A 12,018-nucleotide genomic window follows, 5' to 3' on the forward strand; every position below is an offset into this window, starting at 1 on the left:
TTAAAGCTCAACATTCAGAAAACTAAGATCATGGCATCCAGTCCCATCACTTCATGGCAGATAAATGGGGAAACAGTGGAAACAGTGGCTGACTTTATTTTTTGGGGCTCCAAAATCACTGCAGATAGTGATGGCAGCCATGAAATTAAAAGACGCTTACTCCTTGGAAGGAAAGTTATGACCAACCTAGATAGCATATTAAAAAGCAGAGACATTACTTTGTCAACAAAGGTCTGTCTAGTCAAGGCTATGGTTTTTCCAGTAGTGATGTATGGATGTGAGAGTTGGACTATAAAGAAAGCTGACCACTGAAGAATTGATGCTTTTGAACTGTGGTGTTGGAGAAGACTCTTGAGAGTCCCTTGGACTGCAGGGAGATCCAACCAGCCCATCCTAAAGGAGATCAGTCCTGGGTGTTCATGGGAAGGACTGATGTTGAAGCTGAAACTCCAATACTTTGGCCACCTGATGTGAAGAGCTGACTCATTTGAAAAGACCCCGATGCTGGGAAATATTGAGGGCAGGAGGAGAAGGGGGCAACAGAGGATGAGATGGTTGAATGGCATCACTGACTCAATGGACATGGGTTTGGGTAGACTCCGGCAGTTGGTGATGGATAGGGAGGCCTGGTGTGCTGCGGTTCATGGGATCACAAAGAGTTGGACATGACTGAGCGACTGAACTGAACTGAATTCAATCATTCACTGACTCCACAAGTATTCAGTGAAAACTTACTACACGTCAGGCCCAAATCTAGTTGCTAGCGACACATCAGAAAATAAAAGAGATCCATTCTTGACCACAAGGTGCTTATATCCTTAAAGGGAGAGAAGAGAATAAACAGACAAATATATAATGTGTTAGATAGTAATAAGTACTTTGAAGAAATATTAAACAGGACAAGATGATAAGGAAGTCTTGGGGACAAGATTGGTTTCTCCTCATCCAGTTGACCCATCATCAGTTGGTGCCATTTGTAAACATAGTTTGGCTTCCCTGGTGGCTCAGCAGTCAAGAATCAGCCTGCCAACGGAGGAGATGAAGTTTCAATCCCTGGGTTGGAAAGATGCGCTGGAGAGGGTAATTGCAATCCATTCCAGTGTTCTTGCCTGGGAAATCGCATGGACAGAGGAGCCTGGTGGGCTACAGCTCATGGGATCACAAAGAGTCAGACATGACTTAGTGACTAAACAATAACAACAACTTCTCTGTAAGGCTCTGTTCTGGCTCCCGGGGCTAGAAGTGGGTAAGTGGCCTTAGGCGTGGGTACCTATTAGAAATCCTCGTGGAGATGTGAGGTAAGGAGTAGGAAATGCAGTTTTGGAGCTCAGAGAAATAAAAGGAGAAGATATAAATTTGAGAATAATCAGCTTACAGTGGGATTTGCGCATGAGATCATCTGGAATTAAGTGCCGATAAAGAAAAGAAATTCAAGGTCAGAACCTAGCTCATTTCCACAGGGTCAGTGTGACGAGGAGAAATCAATCAGGCTCACCCGTCTCAAAACTCTCCCCAAACACACACTCCTCTTCTGTTTTTAATCTGGTTAACATCTACTCATTCAGATCTCAGTTCATATGATACTTTCTTCATTTTAAAATTTATCCTGCACATAATACTGGGGTTTAGTGATGAATGGTAAGTAAGATAAATTAATCTTGGCCTTTGCCGAGTTTATTTTCTACTGGGAGAGAAAGCCAGTAGACAATAAAGAAGTAAATGAGGTAATTACAGACTAAGTCACATATTCTGATTAAAATAAACAGGAGATAAGAGTGAGCATAACCAGGGGAGAACTCTTTAAGTGAAATGTCAGGGTAAATCTCCATGTGTAGTTTGTTGTTGTTCAGTCACTAAGTCGTGTCTGACTCTTTGCGACCCCATGGACTGTAGCCCGCCAGGATCCTCTGTCCATGGGATTCCCCGGGCAAGAATACTGGAGTGAGTTGCCATTTCCTTCTCCAGGTTATCTTCCTGACCCAGGGATCAAACCCACATCTCTTCATTGGCAGGCAGATTCTTTACCACTGAACCACCAGGGAAACCCACGTGTTATTCACCGTTGTGCTAATATCAGAAGTACAAGATGAGCTTAGAGAAGAACATTCTAGGCAAAGAACTAGAAGAATCTGTCCTGAGCACCAACTTTCCTTACTCTCCATGCTTGGCCAGGTTCCTTTTTGCTCTATACTCTCCTAACCCATAAAACTCAAATAACTCTGAGTCATTGTTAACTTGAATTGAGCTGGACTCTTGATTCATTTATAAGTCTAGTCAACTGATAATTTATTAAGCAGGCTTAAATTACATTGAGAGTGCTTTGCAGAAGCTCAGAGTTACTGCTAGAGGATAGAAAGAAATTTTAAAACTAAGATAACCGAAGGTGTGGTTTGGAAAGTTTGATTCATTTGCCTAAACAAGGCTCTGAAGGGCTGATTTCCCAAGATTTGAGTCAAGATGCTGGGAGTATGTCAGACAGGAGAGCTTTCTGCTGCAGCCTTCCCCAACCCCCAAGAGCTCCAGCTCTGTCCAAGACTTAAGGTATTAGGGGATGTATTCCTTTTCTATTGTGGGTAGAAATTTACCACAAACATAAACAGATGACGCCCTTTCTCTAGAAGAGGAATGTTCCTTCCCTGCCTGTATGAACTTTGGGTTGTTGTAAACAGGGAACACCCTCAGTATTTCAGGGCTGAGCCTGGCACTCCTTCCCTGAAATTTCACATAGAGTACCAGAGCATGTGCCCTGAAGCCAGAGGGCACACAATGCCTCTTAAAGCAGTTTCAGAAGTAGAAGGAACTTGAGTGTCAGAGAGATATGATATTTAAAAAAATTTTTTTCCCAGATTCACTGAAGTGTAATTTTCATACAACATTGTGTACTTTTAAGGTATACAACGTGACGATTTAATACATGTATACATTGCAAAATGATTACTACGTAAGGGTTAATTAACACCTCCATCACCTCATATACTTGTGTATGGGTGATGAGAACACTTAAGATCTACTCTCTTAGCAACTTTCAAATATATAATACAGTCCCATTAACTATAGTCACCATGCTGTACATTAGATCCCAGAACTTACTCATCTTACAGCTTGAAGTTTGTATCCTTTGATCAACATCTCATTTTCCCTACCCATCTGCTCCAGACAACTACCATTCTACTCTGTTTCTATGAGTATTGCTTTTTTAGAATCCACATGAGTGAGATAATACAATATTTGTCTTCTCTCTGGCTTATTTCACTTAGCATATGCAGAGACAGACAATTTTAGTCTTGGCCTTCACTGAGTTGACAAGTTCAACTCCCTCTTAGGCCATTTGACCTTGGGCAAAATAATGAAATTCTGTAACTTCAGTGTCCATCTGTATAGGTTGGAGGGAAAATAGCTCCTTCCTCATGAGTTGTGTGAATCAGGCAAGATAATGTATGTGAGTTCTTTTGCACAGTCAGTTCAGTTCAGTTGCTCAGTCGTGTCCGACTTTGTGACCCCATGGACTGCAGCACATCAGGCTTCCCTGTCCATCACCAACTCCCGGAGTTTACTCAAACTCATGTCCATTGAGTTGGTGATGCCATCCAACCATCTCATCCTCTGTCATCCCCTTCTCCTTCCACCTTCAATCTTTCCTAGCACCAGGGTCTTTTCAAATGAGTCAGCTCTTCGCATCAGGTAGTCAAAGTATTGGAGTTTCAGCTTCAGCATCAGTCCTTCCAATGATTATTCAGGACTGATTTCCTTTAGGATGGACTGGTTGGATCTCCTTGCTGTCCAAGGGACTCTCAAGAGTCTTCTCTAACACCACAGTTCAAAAGCATCAATTCTTCGGCACTCAGCTTTCTTTATAGTCCAACTCTAACATCCATACATGACTACAACCTACCACATAGTAAGGGATTAATAAATATTATTGGCAGTATTAATAGTAGCAGCAGCAGCAGCATTAAGCATCTATCTACTCTGTGCTAGAGACCAGGTTAGGTGATGGGAATACAGTTCTTTCACTCAACATATATATTGAATGAGTGGATTGTATATATCTAAAGGCTTTCCTTGTATCATTTTTCATATAGAATAAAACAAACAAAGATTCTTGACCATTTGGTGCTTACATTCTAGTGAGGAGACAGATAATCAAGAGTGAAAAAGGCAGTTACTGTTCTCAAAGATACAGACTAGTGAGCAAGCACAACACTAGGGGAAGAGTGATGGACATAACCACATGGGCCATCGAGCAGGGTCACCTAACCTAGTTTTGGAGGATCAGAGATGGCTTGCTGGAGGATATGTGGGTGTTGGATCAGATCAGAGTCCTGTATCCTCCTGTGGTAGGCGTAATAACAGCCCCCAAATGGATCCACATACTAATCCCAGGAACCTGTGAATGTGTTATGTTATATGGCAAGGGAGAATGAAGTTTGTGGATAGAATTAAGTTTGCTAATCAGCTGATCTTGAGATGGAGGGATTATCCAGGTGGGTCCAGTGTAATCCCAAGTGTCCTGAGGAAGGCAAGAGGGTCAGAGTCAGAGTGATGAGATGGGAGAAAGACTCAGTGAGCCATTCCTGTCTTTGAAGATGGAGGAAAAAGCCATAAGCCAAGGAGTGCAAGCAGCCTCTAAAAACCACAAAAGCCTAGAAAGCACATTCTCCCCTGGAGCCTCCAGAAAAGAACACAGCCCTGCTGACCTTTGCTTATAGTTCAATGAGACCCATTTGTTTAGCATGGATGAGATCACCTTAAGAACTGTAGACACATTTACCAGAGAAATGGAAATTCTTCTACAGAGGAACAATTTGGGATTATCTAGGGAGCACTGAGTCAAGCTTTCAGTAGTGATAGGTACTGTCCTGTTGACAAATTCAATTGACTATCAAGTTAAGGGGTGGGGAGAGGGAGGATTTTATTTAATGTAACCCAGGAAGCAGATTCTTAGAAAGGATTAAGGATTGCAACCCAGGAAGCAGATTGTTAGAAAGCTCTGAGCACTATTCCACCTGTTAGAAGTAGAAGGCACAGTCTTTTACAATTTCGAGACAAAGGATTATACGTCAAAATGACATACTGATATTTTACATAAAATTCACAAAGGACACACGGTCCAGATAGACACAAGCAAAGTAAGCATCAGGAAATCATCATGACCCCCTACAGGGCTGGGAAAGAACTGTTCTTTTAAGAAGTTATGTTGCTAGCTGTCAGAAGAAAGAAAAAAAAAAAAACAATCTGTACTGTAGAGCAGGCCCACCTTTGAGGAGCTCTGGTTAATGTATAACACGGGTGCACACTGCACCTGACGAGGGAGAGAGAGGTCCAAACAAACACAGAGAATTTGACGTTCAATTTTTTCTTGTCCTGCCTTAAACTGTAAATTTTGTTTCATCAGTCCTCGATCAGGGGCTTAATGTGTAACAGCATCAGCGACGTGCTTTCAGCCTTCTCTCTTAATGCCTGCTCTCACTACCTTTGGTGTCAGGATCTCATCAGAATATTATGGGGTTTTAACAGTGCGTGCAAAATCCTGTGGGTTTTTTATTTTACTCTGTAGTACTGCTGACTTAGTCCTTATCTTGAGCCAACTCTCTAGACTCTCTGTGGGCCAGATTGGCCTGGCATAGTGTATTCAACCAATATGTCCAAGAGTTGATAGCTAGCTTTACGGACAGGTTATAAAAGCATAGAATTTCCTGGGGAAAGTTTGCTGAGGGCAGAATGGCAGGATGCAAGAGGAAAAGTCAACAGTGGATCTGATCATTCATCACCAAATGTGCACCTGTTCCAGGCTGGTTGCTTGAGGCTGATGCTCATCCCAGTGGGTGGGGAGAGGGGCCGGGCTGCCCTCTGTCCTAACACCTAACAGCTAGCCTGGTGGATAAGTGCACAACAGGCGAAGTTGTAAGACTGGAGTATAAAGACTGATGGTAACAGTAACTGCAAGGGGAAGTGAAGAAGACCCAGGGGTTGGAGCTGAGTTAAGTTACCTGGGGAAACAGCGTAAGCAAAAGCAGGAAGTCAAGTGATGAGGACATGATCAGAAGACAGCAGGCAGAGTGGTAGGACTGCTCTGGGGTGAGGTCACAGTTGGGATGAGTTGAAAACCTGGCAGAAGCATTTGGATTTTACACTCTGGTGCATGGAGATTCATTGAGACTTTGCTTTTTTAAAAAACAAAAACCACAACTGTATTAAAGTATAGTTTACATACCATAAAATTCACCCATTTTAAGTGTACAATTCAATGATTTCTAGTAAATTTACCAAATTATGCAACCATCACCCAGTTTTAGAATATCCTCAACAAGGTCCCTCATGCCCACTTACAGTGAATCTCCATTCCCACTCCCAGCCCTGGCAGTCACTATTTTACTTTTCCTCTGTAGGTTTACTTTTGCAGAGCATTTCATGTAACTGAAATCATAACAATAAGTGGGTTTTCTGTGTTGGCTGCTTTCAGTTAGCATGTTTTTGAAGTCCATCCATGTTGTAGCATGTATATTAATATTTTATTCCTTTTTATTGCTGAATAGTGTATAGTTATATTGATGTACCTACCACATTCTATTTATCCACCAGTTGATGGACCTTTGAGTAGTTTCCACTTTCATGGTCATTATGAATAAGGCTGCTATGAATATTCTTGTGTACAAGTCTTTGTTGTATTGAGTAGGTACCCAGGAGTGGAATTGTTGTATTGTATGGTAAATTTATAGTTAACTTTGGGGGAGCTGTACTTAATTACTTTCTTTCTTTTTTAAAACCAGCTTTATTGAGACACAATTTGTATATCATAAAACTCATCTACTTCCTGTTTACAATTCTGTGCATTTTAGTATATTTACAGAGCTGTACATTCCCCACAATCTAATTTGAGAACACTTCTATCACCAGAAGAAACCTTGTGCCCATTTATAGGCACTCTGCATTTTCACTCCTAGCCCTAGCCAACCTCTAGTTTACTTTCAATCTCTATATGTTTGTCTTTTCTAAACATCTCATATGAATTGGATCATATAATATGTGATCTTTTGTGTCTTCTTTCACTAAACATAATATTTTGAAGATTCATCCATCTTGTATAATGTATCAGTACTTCACTCCTTTTCATTGTCAAATGATATTCCATTGTATAGATATGCCATATTTTGTTTGTTCATTCATTAGTTAATGGATATTTGGATTGTTTCTACTTTTCTATCATGAATAATACTGCTTTGAACATTCACATACTAGTTTTGTGTGGATATATGTTTTTATTTCTTTTGAGTAGATAACATAAGAGGAGAATTGCTGGGTTGTATAGTAAGTATATATTTAAACCTTTAAGAAATTGCAAACTGTTTTCCAAAGTGGCTGCACCGTTTATGTTCCCATTGGCAATGTATGAGAGTTCTAGTTTCTCCTTGTTCTCAACAACAGTTGTTATTGTGTCTTTTTGATTACAGCCACTAGATGTGGGTGTAATGTGATATCTCGTTGTGATTTTAAGTTACATTTCCTTCAGTTCAGTTCAGTTCAGTCACTCAGTCGTGTCCGACTCTTTGCGACCCCATGAATTGCAGCACGCCAGGCCTCCCTGTCCATCACCAACTCCCGGAGTCCACCCAAATCCATGTCCATCGAGTCAGTGATGCCATCCAACCATCTCATCCTCTGTCATCCCCTTCTCCTCCTGCCCCCAATCCTACCTAGCATCAGGGTCTTTTCCAATGAGTCAACCCTTCGCATGAGGTGGCCAAAGTATTGGAGTTTCAGCTTCAACATCAGACCTTCCAATGAACACCCAGGATTGATCTCTTTTAGGATGGATTGATTGGATCTCCTTGCAGTCCAAGGGACTCTCAAGAGTCTTCTCCAACACCACAGTTCAAAAGCATCAATTCTTCGGCACTCAGCTTTCTTCACCGTCCAACTCTCACATCCATACATGACCACTGGAAAAACCATAGCCTTGACTAGACGGACCTTTGTTGGCAAAGCAATGTCTCTGCTTTTAAATATGCTATCTAGGTTGGCCATAACCTTCCTTCCAAGGAGTAAGCGTCTTTTAATTTCATGGCTGCAATCACCATCAGAAGTGATTTTGGAGCCCAAAAAAATAAAGTCTGACACTGTTTCCACTGTTTCCCCATCTATTTCCCATGAAGTGATGGGACCAGATGCCATGATCTTAGTTTTCTGAACGTTGAGCTTTAAGCCAACTTTTTCACTCTCCTCTTTCACCTTCATTAAGAGGCTCTTTAGTTCTTCTTCACTTTCTGCCATAAGGGTGGTGTCATCCACATATCTGAGGTTATTGATATTTCTCCTGGCAATCTTGATTCCAGCTTGTGTTTCTTCCAGCCCAGCGTTTCTCATGATGTACTCTGCATATAAGTTAAATAAGCAGGGTGACAATATACAGCCTTGATCTACTCCTTTTCCTATTTGGAACCAGTCTGTTGTTCCATGTCCAGTTCTAACTGTTGCTTCCTGACCTGCATACAGGTTTCTCAAGAGACAGGTCAGATGGTCTGCTATTCCCATCTCTTTCAGAATTGTCCACAGTTTATTGTGATCCACACAGTCAAAGGCTTTGGCATAGTCAATAAAGCAAAAATAGATGTTTTTCTGGAACTCTCTTGCTTTTTCGATGATCCAGCAGATATTGGCAATTTGATCTCTGGTTCCTCTGCCTTTTCTAAAACCAGCTTGAACATCTGGAAGTTCACGGTTCACGTATTGCTGAAGCCTGGCTTGGAGAATTTTGAGCATTACTTTACTAGCATGTGAGATGAGTGCAATTGTGTGGTAGTTTGAGCATTCTTTGGCATTGCCTTTCTTTGGGATTGGAACGAAGACTGACCTCTTCCAGTCCTGAGGCCACTGCTGAGTTTTCCAAATTTGCTGGCATATCGAGTGCAGCACTTTCACAGCATCACCTTTGAGGATTTGAAATAGCTCAACTGGAATTCCATCACCTCCACTAGCTTTGTTCGTAGTGATGCTTTCTAAGGCCCACTTGACTTCACATTCCAGGATGTCTGGCTCTAGGTGAATGATCACACCATCGTGATTATCTGGGTCATGAAGATCTTTTTTGTACAGTTCTTCTGTGTATTCTTGCCACCTCTTCTTAATATCTTCTGCTTCTGTTAGGTCCATACCATTTCTGTCCTTTATTGAGCCCATCTTTGCATGAAATGTTCCTTTGGTATCTCTAATTTTCTTGAAGAGATCTCTAGTCTTTCCCAATCTGTTGTTTTCCTCTATTTCTTTGCACTGATCGCTGAGGAAGGCTTTCTTATCTCTCCTTGCTATTCTTTGGAACTCTGCATTCAGATGGGAATATCTTTCCTTTTCTCCTTTGCTTTTCACTTCTCTTCTCTTCCCAGCTATCTGTAAGGCCTCCTCAGACAGCCATTTTGCTTTTTTGCATTTCTTTTCCATGGGGATTTTCTTGATTCCTGTCTCCTGTACAATGTCACGAACCTCTGTCCATAGTTCATCAGGCATTCTGTCTATCAGGTCTCGTCCCTTAAATCTATTTGTCACTTCCACTGTATACTCATAAGGGATTTGATCTAGGTCATACCTGAATGGTCTAGTGGTTTTCCCTACTTTCTTCAATTTAAGTCTGAATTTGGCAATAAGCAGTTCCTGATCCGAGCCACAGTCTGCTCCCGGTCTTGTTTTTGCTGACTGTATAGAGCTTCTCCATCTTTGGCTGCAAAGAATATAATCAGTCTGATTTCGGTGTTGACCATCTGGTGATGTCCACGTGTAGAGCCTTCTCTCGTGTTGTTGGAATATGGTGTTTGCTATTACCAGTGCGTTCTCGTGGCAAAACTCTATTAGCCTTTGCCCTGCTTCATTCTGTACTCCAAGGCCAAACTTGTCTGTTACTCCAGGTGTTTCTTGACTTCCTACTTTTACATTCCAGTCCCCTATAATGAAAAGGACATCTTTTTTGGGTGTTAGTTCTAGAAGGTCATTTCCTTAATGACCAATAATGTTGAACATCTTTAATGTGCTCATTAGTCATTCATGTATCTACTTTAGTAAAATGTCTATTTAGATCTTTTGCTCACTTTTAAATTGGGTTAGTTTTATTACTGGGTGGTAAGAACTCCTGATTTATTCTGGGTATATTGTCAGATACATGATTGGCAACTGTTTTCTCCCAAAGTGTGGCTCACTTTTTCATTTTCTCATTGGTATTTGTTGAAAGACTTTTGAGGGAAAAAGGGACAAGACACAGGTGTGCTTCAGAAAGATAAGATGTAGAATGGATCAAAAGGACTATTCCTCTATTTTAATACGCCTCCCTATATTGTAATATAGGGAAGAAGGACAGGCCAAGCTTCTCAAAATTCTCTGGGAATCAAAGGGTTATAAGCAGCTATTTATTGAAGCCTGTTTACAGTCCAGTTAATCAGTAAGCCAGAATCAGTGAAACTACCCAATCTGGGGAACTGCAAAAACCTTTCAAAAGGTTTTCATGGATTAGGAGAGTCAGAGAAATGGGGGGAGGGGAGATGAGTGCCTATTTCAGAGCTACAAAAATCATTTCTGGCTTTGGATGGACAGTTCTGAACTTTCTTCCCAGGTGCTGTCACACTGGTGTTTACTAACGGGAAACAAGAAGAGCTGGTTATTGGCCCTTGGATTTTGACTGGTTACTGGGAGAAGCAGGGCCTATTTTAATCTCTGAAAAAGCCCAGCAAGATGTCAGACCTGGTCTCAATCTTCCTCCACCTCCTTCTCTTCAAGTTGGTTGCCCCAGTGACCTTTCACCACCACCGCTATGATGACCTTGTGCGGATGCTATACAAGGTGCACAATGAATGCCCCCACATCACTCGGGTTTACAGCGTTGGGCGCAGTGTGAAGGGGAGACACCTCTACGTGCTGGAATTCAGCGACTACCCCGGAAGCCACGAACCCTGTAAGCCCTGAGCGTGTGTCTTAAAGTGTGTGGGGGCAGGACCCTTGCCTTCCAAATCCAGTAACTGGGGTGGTTTCTGGGAAGGTCCATGGACCCTCTACCTGTGAAGTATCACCACTTCCCCAGCCTGTGCTAAGTATTTCCTTACTTAGCCCTCAACCTGGCCCAGCCTCTGGAGAGCTGCAACCCCAATTCAAGATCCTGTCTGCTGCTCCTGTTTGGGTTCTGTTTGCTCAAGACCTTAATGGTAAAAGAGTGAGTCTTCTTCCCTGCTCCCTTCCCATCTTTCCCGCACTCCTTCTTCCTTGCTTGCACTTACTGTCCTGCCTTTCCCTATCCAATGCCTCTGGAGAAACAATTAGCTCTTCTGGTTCTGCCAGGAAACTTAGAAGAGTTTAGGGATAGCTCTTTGTGGGATGACAGTGTAATTAGAGTCTGGGATCCTGGAGAGAATCTGAGGTCTGGGTTATTCATTTTATTCATTGCACTATTTATTATTTGTTACTATTATAAAAGCAATCCATGTTTGGATTAAAATAGAAATTAGATAAGGAAAAACCCGTATCCATAATCTCACCACTCAGAGATGACCATTGTTAACATATTGATGTATCTCCTTGCAGACTTTCTTCTTTGCATTTTTTAAATAAAGATGGAAACATACTATATCTGCTTTTCTCATTTCCTAGTCTTTTATGAATATCATACATGTCTGGAAATGTAGATCTGCATTATCATCTTTGGCTGTATAGTACTCCATGGTTGTATGGTTGTACCTAACAGTTCATTTATTGATAGGCATTTAAGTTGTCTCTAATTTCTCAGTGCTTTTGCTGCTTTACCTACCAGCAGTTGTGACATGCAGATACATCATTCCCTCTTTCAAACTGTTAACCTCAAGTCTCTTTTCCTCTCCACTTCCGCACCCCTCACCCTAGCCCATATTACATCACAACCTGCCTAAGTGATTGCACTGGGCTCCCAACTGTTCTCCTAACTCCTAACAGCCACCACTCTCTAAACCCTGCATTTAAGACATAGATGCCAGATGGCCAAATTATTGACATAATCACCTCACTCCCTTG

General features: G+C 41.7%; 1 protein-coding gene across 3 annotated transcripts in view; it reads left to right on the forward strand.

The window, feature by feature from the left end:
• The first annotated feature begins 1,238 nt into the window (after positions 1-1,238).
• The window catches only part of CPN1 (carboxypeptidase N subunit 1), a 37,366-nt gene continuing 26,586 nt past the window's right edge, over positions 1,239-12,018 (forward strand). Inside the window, exons 1-2 of one of the 3 annotated variants that reach the window (XM_081548745.1) lie at positions 1,239-1,435; positions 10,595-10,933. In XM_081548745.1, the coding sequence (XP_081404871.1) occupies positions 10,714-10,933 (220 nt within the window). In that variant the 5' untranslated portion in view covers positions 1,239-1,435; positions 10,595-10,713. The remainder of the gene's footprint in view (positions 1,436-10,594; positions 10,934-12,018) is intronic. The other 2 variants (XM_081548755.1, XM_081548763.1) reach the window with 2 other exon arrangements.

The sequence above is a fragment of the Giraffa tippelskirchi genome, chromosome 2 (assembly GCF_054371585.1).
Source record: "Giraffa tippelskirchi isolate mGirTip1 chromosome 2, T2T-mGirTip1v1.2.pri, whole genome shotgun sequence".
Taxonomy (NCBI): domain Eukaryota; kingdom Metazoa; phylum Chordata; class Mammalia; order Artiodactyla; family Giraffidae; genus Giraffa; species Giraffa tippelskirchi.